Source organism: Capsicum annuum, unplaced genomic scaffold (assembly GCF_002878395.1).
Source record: "Capsicum annuum cultivar UCD-10X-F1 unplaced genomic scaffold, UCD10Xv1.1 ctg55406, whole genome shotgun sequence".
NCBI lineage: Eukaryota > Viridiplantae > Streptophyta > Magnoliopsida > Solanales > Solanaceae > Capsicum > Capsicum annuum.
The window spans coordinates 1-14,259 of record NW_025863705.1 but is presented as its reverse complement, the minus strand read 5'-3'; the positions used below and the strand labels follow the sequence as shown (position 1 = coordinate 14,259).

The 14,259-nt window shown below is 35.9% G+C and overlaps 1 protein-coding gene across 13 annotated transcripts; it reads right to left on the bottom strand.

Annotated features, from left to right (window-relative positions):
- Window positions 1-1,886: 1,886 nt before the first annotated feature.
- LOC124893197 lies at window positions 1,887-10,104 on the bottom strand. 13 transcript variants are annotated; one of them, XR_007050590.1, is made up of 6 exons: window positions 9,809-10,081; window positions 8,696-8,743; window positions 6,560-6,655; window positions 6,230-6,291; window positions 2,896-2,966; window positions 1,887-2,186 (listed from the first exon to the last, which is right to left on the bottom strand). XR_007050590.1 is itself a non-coding variant. In XM_047404282.1 (5 exons), the coding sequence occupies exons 1-5, from the start codon at window positions 9,888-9,890 to the stop codon at window positions 2,121-2,123; spliced, it is 354 nt and encodes a 117-aa protein (XP_047260238.1). In that variant the 5' UTR covers window positions 9,891-10,043; the 3' UTR covers window positions 1,887-2,120. The 13 variants fall into 13 exon arrangements, 5 of the variants coding, with proteins under 5 accessions (XP_047260238.1, XP_047260240.1, XP_047260242.1 ...); XR_007050596.1 differs by lacking the exon at window positions 2,896-2,966 and adding an exon at window positions 6,370-6,439 and having other exon boundaries at window positions 9,809-10,075; XR_007050597.1 differs by lacking the exon at window positions 8,696-8,743 and adding an exon at window positions 6,370-6,439 and having other exon boundaries at window positions 9,809-10,075.
- Window positions 10,105-14,259: the final 4,155 nt, after the last annotated feature.

Here is a 14,259-nt window from a genome sequence, read left to right as displayed (position 1 = left end):
TTCTTTATAAGAATAAAACAATATATGAAGATAAAACAAATACGTAGAACAAAGATCAATAAAGAAATATCCCTCAAGAGAATTAACAATATAATACCCGTGACCACCGCATCAGGTGCCTCATTATCCTGTCTAGCCATAGCGAAGAATCTCGGTGGTTCACCCCCTGTTTGAGCAACCTGCACACCCTGTCGATTTTGTCCATAAGCACCCTGTGGAGCAGCTCTAGCTGGTTGAGCTTGGGTTTGTGCTCCTGCAACATTTCTTTGCACCTGAGTAGTAGCTTGACTAGACCCAGAATCTCCCTTAGGACAAAACTTAGCAATATGTCCTTGCTCACCACAAGTATAGCAAGCCCTATTTGCTCCGTAACAACAACCACTATGATTTCTCCCACAATTGTAACACCACGGATGCTGACTTGACTGATAAGAACTGTTATCCTTCCTCTGCATCTGTTGTTCGCCCTGTCTAGCTGAATAATTGTACCTCAAAGACTGTCCCACGGACTCTGACTGCGTAGGCCTGGACTACCCATAATAAAAACTACTATTGCCCCCAGATTGAGCACCACTAAATACACCTGAATTATATGCCTTTTTGTTTTCTCGATTAATCCTTTCCATCTCATAATAGGACTCGAAACGAAAAGCAGTGTCAAACACCTCAGAATAGGACCCATTATGCATATCGCGTATCACTGGACCACGATAACGAGCCTCAATTCCATCCACAAATCGTCTTACTTTCTCCCTCTAATCTGCAACTAAAGATGGAACATACCTGGACAACTCAGTAAACTTAGCTTCGTACTCAGTAACAGTCATAGATCCCTGTCGTAGCTCATTAAACTAGCGTCTCATGTCATCTTGTTAGCTCAAGGGAATAAATCTGTCCAAGAACATAGATGAAAACTCTGACCAAGTGATTGGTGGTAAGCCTACTTGTCTAGCCCTCAAAACAGAAGTCCACCAAGCCTCGGGAGATCCTGAGAATAGAAAAATGGTAAATTCTACAACACGAGTCTCCTTCGATCCCAAGGTAGTCAGTATCTTCTCACAGCGATCTAAAACCTTTTGAGGCTCAACAGAAAATGGTGTAGCATCAAACTCCGGTGGCTTAAGATCCATGAAATTCTTAAGATCCTTGGGTTGCCCCATAGCTGCAATTGAAAGATCAATTGGTTGAGGTGCCTGAGAATTTCCAACATTCAACTAATCTTGTGCTTGCGTTTGCGGAGTTGCCTGAGGAGCTAGAGCTCGACCCTGATTAGGCTCCAATGCCTCCAGTACTTTCAACATTCTTACAACAAGGTCGGCAAGCAATGTAACAGTAGGTACAGCAACAGGTGCTGCAGCTGGAGTATCATGACCAACTTGGTCCTGTACTCGCTCAGGAGCCACAACTTGGGGTTGGCCCCCCCTCCTAACTCCATGCTAAGGATTAGTCTGTGCCCTAGTTCAAGGCCTGGTTGGATGAGACCCAACTTGACCACCACCACGGGTAAAACCATGTCCAGTACCACGTCCAGTAGGTGCGTTAAATCGACTAGCAGAGGAAGAACCACGTTTCTTAACCATCTGTGAAACAATATTTAAAGGTTAGATTTAATCCAACTCAACGCACAAATAATGAATAAAAAGGGAAAAACTTCCTAGATGTTCCATAGCCTCAAGTTCATAAGTTGGGGCGACTACATACCAATGAACAAGAATCTACTAAACACTGCTCCATGACCCGGGACCTAAAGCCCAGGCTCTGATACCAACTTTGTCACATCCCAAAATAATCCTTAGACGTGATTGACTCCCGCTAACACCACTTGTCGGGAGAACCAATTTTCCATACATTCACATAGTCTACAAACACACATATACAACCCCACATGCATAAAATAATCATTAACACAGAGTAACTATCCAACAAGATATCACTTAGAGTTTTATGAAAATGGCAATAGTTTAGCTATCAAATCTCTAACCCAAGTCCCACTCTAAGTTTGTGAAGCATCTAAACAGAGTTACATGAGTTCAACTTTCCGGCGTGCAAACCCAACAAAAAGAAATGTAATCTAAAAGATCTAACGTTGAATGATAGCCTTCACGACCAATTGGGAAGTTTCACTTCAGCAATGGAATTCGTGCGTAAGAACCGCCAGCCACTAATCTCTCCCTCCGCAATGGTATCTGTAGACATGTAAGTAAGGAGTGAGCTATATATAAATATAACTCAGTAAGATCATCGACTCACTGCTTTAAGTACTCCTGGGACAAGTATTAGAAAATACAACAACACCAAGAACATAAAGTTATTACACACGGAACTATATCATAATAAAGTAACCAACAAGGCTCAATAATCCTTCATCAAGAACCATATATCTCAACACAATTTCATACAGAGCACTTATAACCATTTGAAATCAAAGTAATTAGCCAGCACAAGAAGTTTCGGGCAACATATACAATGCATCAAATATATCAGGAGTATACACAATACTTAGGGGGAGCATACACAATGTTTCATATCAAATCAACAAGCATACACAATGCTCAAGGGAAACATACACAATGTCCCATATAAAATCAACAAGCATACACAATGCCAAGGGAAGCATACACAATGCCCCAAAGGAATTAAGTAGCATACACAATGCTCCAAAGAAATAAAGAAGCATACATAATGCCCCAATCTCATATTACACAAGCATATCACATCACGAAATAATTTATAAAAGGAGAATTAGTATTCTTAACATAAAGTATATGCGGCCGGCCTTAAAGACCGTTGATTCTGCCAAACACACGCTCGTCCCAACACATGGACCGGCAAAATAAAAATATATTTTTAAAATAAATTTGAAAAGCAAGCACCAAAGCTTAAAGTCTCACTTACCTCGCTAACAACAAGTTCTCCAACCTCACTATGCATAGAACATCAATCAACTAGCCTCCAATGGCTTCAATCTGATAGTATGTAACACCCCAACTTAGGAAGTAGTCCCACATCGGCAAAACATAGGAGGGATGCTAGGTATATAAGTGAGAAAGTCTTACTTCATAGTAACGCGTTTTAAAGCCGTGCGGGCCTGGGCCCAAAGCGAACAATATCACTAGTAGGTTGGGGAGTTACAGGGGTATCTCGGGCCTGGGCCCAAAGCGGGCCTGTGTGGTTCGGGATGTCCGTCATGGCCAGGGCCTCGGCTCAGGTCGTGACAGAACGGTATCAGAGCCGCTCCTGTGTCATCCCTGTCGATGTGGGACAGAGTTTAAACTGAGTGTAGGAAAATTCCGGTAAGGCGGGGTAAACCTCAATCCTGAGTGTAGGCGAATCCCATTCAGTGGGGCAAACCTCAGCGAGGACGCTGAGTTTGTAAGAGGGGTGTATGTAACACTCCAACTTAGGAAGGAGTCCCACATCGGCAAAACACAAGAGGGATGCTGGGTATATAAGTGAGAAAGTCTTACTTCCTAGTGACGCGTTTTAAAGCCGTGCAGGCCTGGGCCCAAAGCGGACAATATCACTATGGGTTGGGGAGTTACAGGGGTATCTCGAGCCTGTGTGGTTTGGGATGCCCGTCACGGCCAGGGCCTCGGCTCGGGTCGTGACACCACTACCCTCGAGGGAGTAGAAAGACATTCATTAGTAATAATCGAACATAATATCTTTCTCCTTCGATTGGATGAGCAGTTACAACACGGCCAATAAATTTGCCTCGTATTTGTTTGGTCTACATTCTATAGGCAGGTGACCATACAAAGTATTATGAAAAATCTTTGTATAACAAATTAAGCTCCTCAGCATCTTTGTTTGTTGCATTCATCATGAAAAATTCTGTCAACATTGTTTTTTTAATCATAGGATTTTTCACGATGCTATTAATGTTGTCAGTTTTTTTAAAAAAAGACAAATTGTTGTCCTTCGATGTAGTTAAAGGTGGTAAAAACTTGGGCTCATTTCATTAATAGGAAAGGCGTATAAACGCCATATATCTTCTGGTGGTGATACCCATCTAGCAGATTGATACTCTTTTATCTCATCTAATTCAATATTTGTATTATTTTCATGTACATGAAATGAAATTTTATCATGTCCTTTACAAATGTATTTGTATATATATTTGACAACTTTAATATCAAAGCAAACTTCAATGTTTATATGATAGTTGTATTTGCATAGCAGATAAGGGTTATTTATAAGCAACAACTCGTGAATTATCCAGAAATTATTTTCTAACTTTCACATGTTTACCTGTATTTCATCTTCAATAAATTGGGTATGAATTGTTTCCTTTTTAATTGTTTCATTAGCATTACTTTTGGGATACTTAAATTTTCACACTCATTTTTCTTCATACATGAATTTGTGGGATTTAAATGACCGCAGGGGCCATGCATCATATGTTTAATAACAAGTTCATATAAGCAAGGATAAGCATCAGGATCAGGTAGTTCAGCAGAAACAAATTTGTCATACGCTTCAGGTGTTAGTAATTTATAATCATCAGTAAGTATAATAAGAAAATGAGCATGTGGAAGATCTCGTTTTTGAAATTCTATAGTATACATAAAAGCTGCAACTTTTCCAAATATGTGTCGTTTTAGTATATCTGCCTTCATTTCTTCCACCTTTGCTTTGAACACACAACTAATCAAATCAGGCCTATTTTGAGCTTCATCTATTGACAGTAGATGTTCTTTTATTTCTGACCAAGAGGGATTGCAAGTCATAGTAAGGAATATATCAGGTTTTCCAAAATCTTGAACTAACGCAATAGCATTCATGTAACGACGACGCATATCTATTGGACCGCAAGTAAAACTTGCAGGGAGAAATCTTTTTTTTTTCTATTTTTAAAGCTTCTCTTTCACCAAGTCTTAATATATCAAAAAGTCTTTGTAACATATCAATTCGGAATAAATTTTGATTAAAACATGCAAAATCTAATTTTTGAGTTTCAACCTTTAAAAATTCATCAACTGAGTATTGTTGAAATAATCTACCTGCGTGTAAAACTTCATTTTCTTCATCATCTCGCATTTTAAGTTTATAACAATAGTATTCACGACAAGAAACAATTTTTTTTTTTATTTTCTTTTTGTAAAACTTCGGCTTCCATATCAAGTAGCCCATCAATTGAACACATGTTAGCTAAGCTTGGAAGGTGCTCATTTTCATAGTAAGGTTTTTTTCTTTTTGTTAATTTATTTTCAGGAAGTATAACCTTTTGAATTCCGCAATGCCATCCATTTTGTCCACAACAACAACAACAACAAACCCAGTGTATTCCTACATAGTGAGGTCTGGGGAGGGTAAAATGTACGCAATCCATACCACTACTCCCGAGGAAGTACCAAGGTTGTTTCCGATAGACCCCCGGCTCAAGACAAGGATATTGCAAAGGATCATAACAACCATAATAGTAATTAACTATTTGGCTCTTGTTACTATAAGTATAAATTCAGATATGGGGTGCAAAATTATTATCATGCATTTCTTCGTCTAGCCAAAATCCTGCCACTTCAGATACACTCGGTAGGTTATATACTCGCTGATCTAAACCAGATCCACATCTCAATGCGATATAAAAGTTTGATAATTCAGGAATATGAAGAAGAGATTTCAGAAAAATATAATAAGGATTTATCTTTAAAATGTTCATCAATTTCTCAATAACTATTCGTTTAAGCATACTTGAAGAAGCCATTCGATTCAGTATCTCAGTGTTATCGTTATAAAAATACAGTTGCAGATTTCTTAGTTGTCCATTTGAAGGAATCAAATCATTTATGAAGTGATACATTTGCCCTTGTACTTTGAAAGTGTAAATGCCATCATTTCTTTTAGCCAACACTCTGTCATAATTGACTCCAGGTGAGGTGAATGCAAACATATTATTATAGATTATGAGGTAAGTACCAAATGTTCAAATTCTTCAGAATCACCTAAGTAAAGATTTAATAATTCATTAGGCATTTGATGCGATGTTAACTTAACTGAACCATTACTACAACAAAATCCTGGAGGTTCATATTCAAATTTTTTTGCTCGGCAATGTTTACAGTTTTGGTGTTGCTTTTAAAATGTCTGCATTATTGGGCAATTGTTCAAAATTCCAACAGCCTACTATTTTTGATCTACAACCTATGTATATAAATTACAACAATTTATCATATCATTTTTCACGCAACAATTGTAGGCACAAGCAAAATATTGGAAGAAGACATACCTTTTTTGGGACAGCTGATATGATCGAATGATTTCGTTCAGTAGAAGCATTTGATGTTGAACCTAATGGATAGTCAATTCAATTAGTATGAGATCTACTTTGGTAAATTAAAATTGGATAATATTTTAATGATTACGAACAAATTTCAAATACAGAGAAGTGACCAGCTGTAATTTTTCCTTTATCAAAGCCTTTCGTTGCCGTTGAACTCTTTGTGCGAGATGCATCAGTTGTTGAAGGATGAAAATCATAGTCAACATTAACAATTTGTATGCATGTAAAATTATATATAACATAATACTCAAATTATAGGTTTATGGGATATCTAACCTTTTTTGGCAATAGAAGACGACTCTCGTATTGTTAGAACTGTTTCTTTAGGTAATCCAACAATATTTCGTTTAGCGGAAGGATTTGATGTTGAACCTAATGAGTAATCAGCTTAATATGACATATACTTTTGGTGGATAAAATGCAAAAAGATATTTTAATAATTACGTACCAGTTTCAAAGACAGAGAAGTATTCGATTATATTTTTTCCTTTGTTAAAGCATGTTGTTGTATTGTTGGTGTTGGATGTATTTGTTGTTGTAGGAAAAACATCACATTCAATATTAACAATGTATATGTTACAAAAATCATAAACAATGTAATACTTAGATTACCGATTTTCGAAGGTATCCAACCTTCTTGGGTAACAAAGATGACTCTCGTATTGTTAGAGTTGTCTGTCTAGCTGATTTAACATTTATCTGATGGCACAATGCTTCATCAGTGAGTGTAGCCGGCAGACATGTATTTATTGATTGAAGTTTTTGTTTGCGTCACTGCAATAAAAGCTGCTCTTTTTTGTCAGGCGACAACTGTGTATATCGGTCATGTCGCCTCAGATTGATTTTAGAAGCTCTTTCTGCTGAGCAGGTGCGCTTTCTTTTTTGGGAAAAACAAGTTTGGACCGAAGGCTTTTGGTTTATTGTCATCTGTGTTGTGAAATAAAAATAAAGCTAGCAAAAGAAATGGAATATAAAGTTAGTTGAAAGTGAAAACAGACTACCTACTTCCTATCAAGTTTATTGAACAGTCATTACAGTACCATCCTACTTTTTGAGCCGGGGGTCTATCGAAAACAGACTCTCTACTTTTTCGGAAGTAACGATATGGATTGCGTACATTTTACCCTCCCCAGACCCCACTTGGTGGGAATTCACTGGGTTTGTTGTTGTTGTTGTTGTTGTTCATTACAGTACCATCCTCTTTAAGATTATTATTGAAAATTGTAAATATTTGTTTTCCCCAGACCCCACTAGGTGGGAATTCACTGGGTTTGTTGTTGTTGTTCATTACAGTACCATCCTCTTTAATATTATTATTGAAAATTGTAAATATTTGTTTGAAGTTAACAAGGTCAGTATCAATTATATCTTATATATCTTGAGGAAGGAAAATTAATGTGCAAAGTTTCAGGCAAAGAAAAGTCACATGCACAAAGGAAATTTGCTAATCTAAAAATATGCGCGAAGGAAACAGAATTTCATTTCTTCTCCCTCACACATTTGAGCAACGCAGCTTATGAACAATGTAAAAGTAAGAGTGTTGAGGGTTGGCAAGACTAAAGTAGCTTGGACGGTTACTCATGCAAAAGGAAAATCTGCAAGGCAGGAATTCTATAGGATGGTTCTATCAAGATGTGTTTATCTTGTTTGGCTTGAAAGGAATGCCAGAACTTTGAAGGGCCAACAGAGAACATCTGATCAAACAATCATTAAACATAAGGTAAAATCTCCATTTTAGAGCTGCTATAGAAGTTAGATTGCTTAGGTGTTTGCAACTATTAAATTGAGCTGTAGTCTGTAGATAAGAGGCTTGTTTGCAAATGTAAGTTTGGGGCAGATTGTCCATTTGGTAATACGTACATGTTTGCCTACCTTTTTCTTCCCAATGCCAGTCCACACTCCACACTAATCTTTTAGGTCTTTCTGATGGAAGTTGTAATTGTCACTTTCAACAATTGATCAAATTCAGTTTAAAACTAACATGGAAACTTAAACTTAAGCAAACAAGTGATGTAAAGATATGACACCTGCGCCCAACTCAACCCTAAAAGCTAGCTTATGAAAAGGAGGATCGCCCAAGTACATATAAGCAAATCACCAATAGATCACCAATCAATGCGAGACTCTAACTAAACCCCAAAAGATAGCTCATCAGAGCAAGATTAACCAAGTACATATAACCAAACCACCGGTCCATTCCCCTGACGAATATGAACCTCTATATTGATTAGACCCTAATCCATTCTTAAGACATACCACATTTATTCAATCTGAAAAGCAAAAATCTCAACAAATGGAAGTTAATTGGAATATTAAACAAATGGTCCTAGTTCAGGAAAAGATAACTCAGTAGCAAACATATAGAAAAGGGCAAAGATACATAAAAAACAAAAACAGTTTTCAACTGCATACCATTTTGTGTTGCTGGCGAACTGCCTCGAAACAGGTAACGCCACAACTCTAAAACCAGGAACACTTATAAGAGAAAATCCAGCTGACAGTTGTACACTTCATTTGCACATTATAAGCTGGAGAGTACTCATTAGTAGCTTTCCTCCATTGATCCGGTGTTTGGTTATTATTATTATTGATCTTCCGTGCTAAAGAAGGTATATTAAACTTCAGTTACTTGTCTAATGAAGACATTAGCAATCCCTTTGTAAGCAGAGACACATGTAACCCCAACTATTACAATCTATGTACACTCTACACTCCGCAGACTCCACTTGTGGAATTACACCAGGTATGTTGCGTGTTTCATTACTCATTTTAAATTGAAGAATATGATCCTAAAACTCAGAAAACTGATCCTACTACAGTCTCAACTTTATTCGTGAATGGGAACACTGAGATAACTTTTTGTCATACCTCACTTCCATCCTTAAGCAAAATAGCAGCAGCATGAAGTGTATTACTAACCATAGTAGGTCCTCTATGAGTAACCAAATTAGATCTCACAACAACTCTGACATTCCTAACTTCAACAAACAGAGGTTCCCTTTTTACAAACGTGCTTTTGCTAGAGGTTTTCCTAAAAAAAAAACAATCAGGTAATAAAGCTTTTATTGCAGCATTCCACAGGATATTCATAGGCTTTCACACTTTATCTGCATGTCTTATCCAAGCTAGCTGAAGCACGTCATTTAAAAAATTAACTTGTATTCGTACACCTTCCCTTCTATCTACACTAATTTGTAGCAAATCTTACACCACTAAAGTCAAAAGTTCATTAGCCCAATATGTCAACAACTATTTATTTCCAATGTTTCAGTACAAACCAAACAACTTCAAATAACAACCTAGGTAAATTTTCTTTATGCGGCTCACATGTTCGTAAAAATGCCACTCATATCGTTCAAACCTATAAAGATGAAATTAGATTACACAAATCAATTAGGCAAATTAAAAAAAAAACTACAATCAAAAAGGAAACAAAGACCCTAAGCAAAAGTTTAACAGCGAGCCCATTTATAATCAAATAAATGGAATCAGGACAATGAAAATGAAAAAAGGCAAATAGATAACCTCTCAAATGGAAACGAAAAAGGCATCGCAGAGAGGGTGGCCAACCATTTCGGCACCAACTTATCTCCCAAATCATCATCATTAGCCTCAAAAAATTATTGGCCAGTTATCTAGTCCAGTGAGAGAGATTTCATAAGAATCAGAAGATGCGGATCAAATGGACAGGGTTTGTAAACTTCTATGGCCACATAATTAATTATTGACTCCATGATTGTATCCACCAATCATGGTGATGAACGCGAAAATACTATTCCATTATAAAAGGTTCTCTCTGCCGAATAAGATCCATCATAATTATTCTGAAAGTAACTAGAAAATCCATTATAAAAGGTTCTCTGCCAAAAGAAGAATAAGTTCCATCATAATTATTTTGGAAGTAAGTAAAGAAAGAAATAATTTAGTGTTTCTACTATTACGTTTTTTCTTCCGCTAAAATCATGGAGATTTCAGCTAAGTAATTCTTTATTGAATTACTGTTATTATGTGCATGTGAAAATCACTAAGTTCAACGTTCCTGAATAATATAAAGGATTATGGATATGATTGTTTATGTATAAGATTGTTTAAGTTTATATAATCTATTTTATGCTTACATGTGGTATCAGAGCCTGGTTTTCGAAACAAGTGATTTTCCATTAAAATTAATGTTTTTCCAGATCTTGTGAATTTTAATTATATTTGTTAGAAATTTCACAACTATTGAATAACGAAATTTGAAATATTTATATTATTGTAATTAATTTTATTTAAAATAACATGAGTTTAATCTTTGTTATTTTAAATATTAAAGAAACAACTCTTTGTTGTTAGAACGTTGTAGTATGCAATAATAAAATTTATTGTTTCTTAATATAACTTGGAATCATATATGTAAGATTCGTTAATCACCAAAATGGTCGAATCTTTATGAAATTAATTCCAAAATAAAGGTTAAAGTTTAAATTAATTACCCATTAATCTTGATGCTTATAATTGATCTAATAATTATGGGTAAATTAAATTTTTGGTCATAAGACATTTGTGGATCACCCAAAGGTTGATTGTTTGTTCGTATGACCAATAAATATTAAAGAGATAATTTTGATGTATCGTTAGTTTTATTTATTTATCCAAAGATGATAAATATTATTAATTGATGCATTAAATATTATCGTTTGGTGTTAAATATATTTTAAGCATCATTATGTTTAAAGTTGGATTTTGATGTTTCGCCCAAAGGAGAACATCAATATACATTTAAGTAAGTTATTGCTGAATTTGATAATGTGTTTAAACTCGTAACTCAAAGTATTAACAAATGAGCATGTTCTATTTCAACACTTGCCCTTGATTCGCACTCTGCCTCTATTACGACTTTTAATAGACTTAACTTTTCAGATTGGTGCGAACAGATCAAATTCCATCTTAGAGTTCTAGATCTTGATGTTGCACTTTACTTTGAAAAGCCAACTGCTATTACTGAAGCTAGCAGTGATGAAGAAAAGTCTTATTATAAGCACTGCGATCGGTCTAACAGATTAGGCCTAATGTTCATGCGAATGAATATTGCAGGCAACATTAAGACTACTCTTCCCAAAACTGAAAGTGCGAAAGAACTTCTGAAACTTGTGGAAGAGTCTTCCCAAACTGCTGATAAGTCTCTTGCTGGGAAACTAATGGGTACTTTGACCACCATGAAGTTTGATGGTTCACGTACTATGCATGAGCATGTCATTGAAATGACAAATATAGCAACAAGACTTAAGTCATTGGGAATGGAAGTGGAACAGAATTCTCTTGTGCAGTTCATTATCAACTCATTATCTTCTGAGTATGGTCCTTTCCAAATGAACTACAACACCATAAAAGATAAATGGAACGTGTATGAATTGCATGGTATGTTGGTTCAAGAGGAAACAAGGCTAAAGAATCAAGGAACCCACTCCATTAATTATGTAAATCATCAAGGAGCTGAAAAGAAAGGAAAGAAGCATGGTAAGGGACAATAGAAGCAACTTAATGTTAATCAGTCCTCATCTCAAGTACATAAGAAAGGAGACAAGAATGGAAAGTGTCATTTCCATGGAAAATCTGGACACTTTCAGAAAGATTGCCTGAAACGTAAGGCATGGTTTGAGAAGAAAGGTAAGTCTTGTGCTTTTACATGTCTCAAATCAAATTTAACTGAAGTTCCTTATAATACTTGGTGGATTGACTCTGGTTATACTGTTCATGTTTCTAATACTATGCAGTGATTCCTTATAATCCAAACCATAAACAAAAATGAAAGATTTGTTTACATGAGGAATAGAGTGAAGGCTCCAGTTGAAGCTGTCGGGACTTATCGTCTAATTCTCAATTCTGGGTGTCACTTAGATTTAGTTGAAACTTATTATGTTCCTTCTCTTTCGAGAAATTTAGTTTCATTGTCTAAGTTGGATAAGACTGGATATTACTTTAATTTTGGTAATGGATGTTTTAGTTTGTTTAAGAATAATTATCTCATCGGTACTGGTACTCTCTGTGATAATTTATACAAATTGAATTTTGATAATCTATTTGCCGAAACACTTCTAACCCTGCATCATAATGTTGGAACCAAACGAAGTTTCGTGAATGAACAATCTGCTTACTTATAGCATAAACGTTAAGGTCATATATCTGAAGAAAGGATGGAAAAATTAATTAAGAATGAAATTCTTCCATATTTAGATTTTACTGACCTTAATATTTGTGTTGATTGTATTAAAGGAAAACAAACAAAACACACAAAGAAAGGAGCCACAATAAGAACACAGCTTCTTGAAATTATACACACTGATATATGTGGTCCTTTTGATATCACATCTTTCAATAAAGAAAAACATTTTATCACTTTTATTGATGACTTTTCACGTTATGGATATATCTATTTGTTGCATGAAAAATCTCAAGCGATTAATGCCTTAGAGGTATTTATTACTGAGGTTGAAAGACAACTAGATAGAAAAGTGAAAATAATCAGGTCTGATAGAGGTGGTGAATATTATGGAAGATATGATGAAAGTGGACAACACCTAGGTCCATTTGCTAAATTCCTCAAAAAGCATCGCATATGTGCTCAATACACAATGTCTGGCACACCACAACAAAATGGTGTGGCAGAAAGGCATAATCGTACATTAATGCCTCCTTCTTTATGGATGTATGCTTTAAGGACTGCCGTTTACTTGCTAAACAGGGTTCCTAGTAAAGCAGTTCCAAAGACACTTTTTGAACTGTGGACTGGTAGGAAACCTAGTTTGAGGCACCTGCATGTTTGGGGTTGCCCGGCAGAAGTTAGAGTATACAATCCGCAAGAAAAAAAACTGGATTCAAGAATAATCAATGGTTTCTTCATTGGTTATCCAGAAAAATCAAAGGGGTATAGATTTTACTGTCCTAATTATAGTACGAGAATAGTTGAAACTGGAAACGCTAGATTCATTGAGAGTGGCGAAGTTAGTGAGAGTGAAGAACCACGTAATGTGGAAATTAAAGAAGTTAGAGTACGAATTCCTCTACCCTGTACTTCTTTTAAATTTGTTTTTCTTGAAGATGTTGTACAACAAAGTAATCAACAAGAACAACAAATTAATATTCCTATTAATGAAGCCATAATTGATGAACCTGTAGTAGATGAACCACAAGAAGTAGCATCAAGAAGATCTCAAAGACAAAGGAGATCTGCTATTTCTGATGATTATTTGGTATATCTACATGAGTCAGAAACTGACTTGGGAATTGATGATGATCCAGTTTCATTTTCACAAGCCATTGAAAGCAACAATTCTGATAAATGGATAAATGCTATGAAAGATGAGTCAAAATCTATGGAACAAAATGAAGTTTGGGACCTTGTTGAATTACCCGAAGGTTGCAAAAGAGTTGGGTGTAAATGGGTCTTTAAGATCAAACGTGACTCAACTGGCAACATCGAACGTCACAAGTCCAAACTTGTTGCCAAAGGTTTCACTCAAAAGGATGGCATTGACTATAAAGAGACGTTTTCACCCGTCTCTAGAAAAGATTCACTCAGAATTATAATGGCCTTGGTAGCTCATAATGACTTAGAGCTACATCAAATGGAAATTTAGAGGAAGAAGTTTATATGAATCAACCTGAGGGGTTTTCTATTAAAGAAAAGGAACACATGGTGTGTAAACTTAAGAAGCCAATATATGGACTTAAACAAACCTCCCGACAATGGTATCTTAAGTTTAATGAAACGATTGTCACCTTTGGATTTAAAGAAAACACTGTTGATCGGTGTATATATCTGAAGTTCAGTAGGAGCAAGTTTATTATGTTAGTCTTGTATATTGATGACATCTAGCTGGCTACTAATGATCTTGGTTTGTTACATGATACCAAGAAATATCTCTCTAACAACTTTGAAATGAAAGATATGGGTGAGGCATCCTATGTGATTGGAATAGAAATATTTCAAGATA

Bases quoted from the DNA above. Each gene is read 5' to 3' on its own strand.
- LOC124893197 (XM_047404281.1), bottom strand. From the start codon at position 6,525: ATGTTATATATAATTTTACATGCATACAAATTGTTAATGTTGACTATG. The intron at 6,292-6,369 runs GTTCGTAATCAT...ACTATCCATTAG, and splicing joins CTTCTCTGTATTTGAAATTT to GTTCAACATCAAATGCTTCT. The intron at 5,856-6,229 runs GTATGTCTTCTT...CAATTATGACAG, and splicing joins TATCAGCTGTCCCAAAAAAG to AGTGTTGGCTAAAAGAAATG.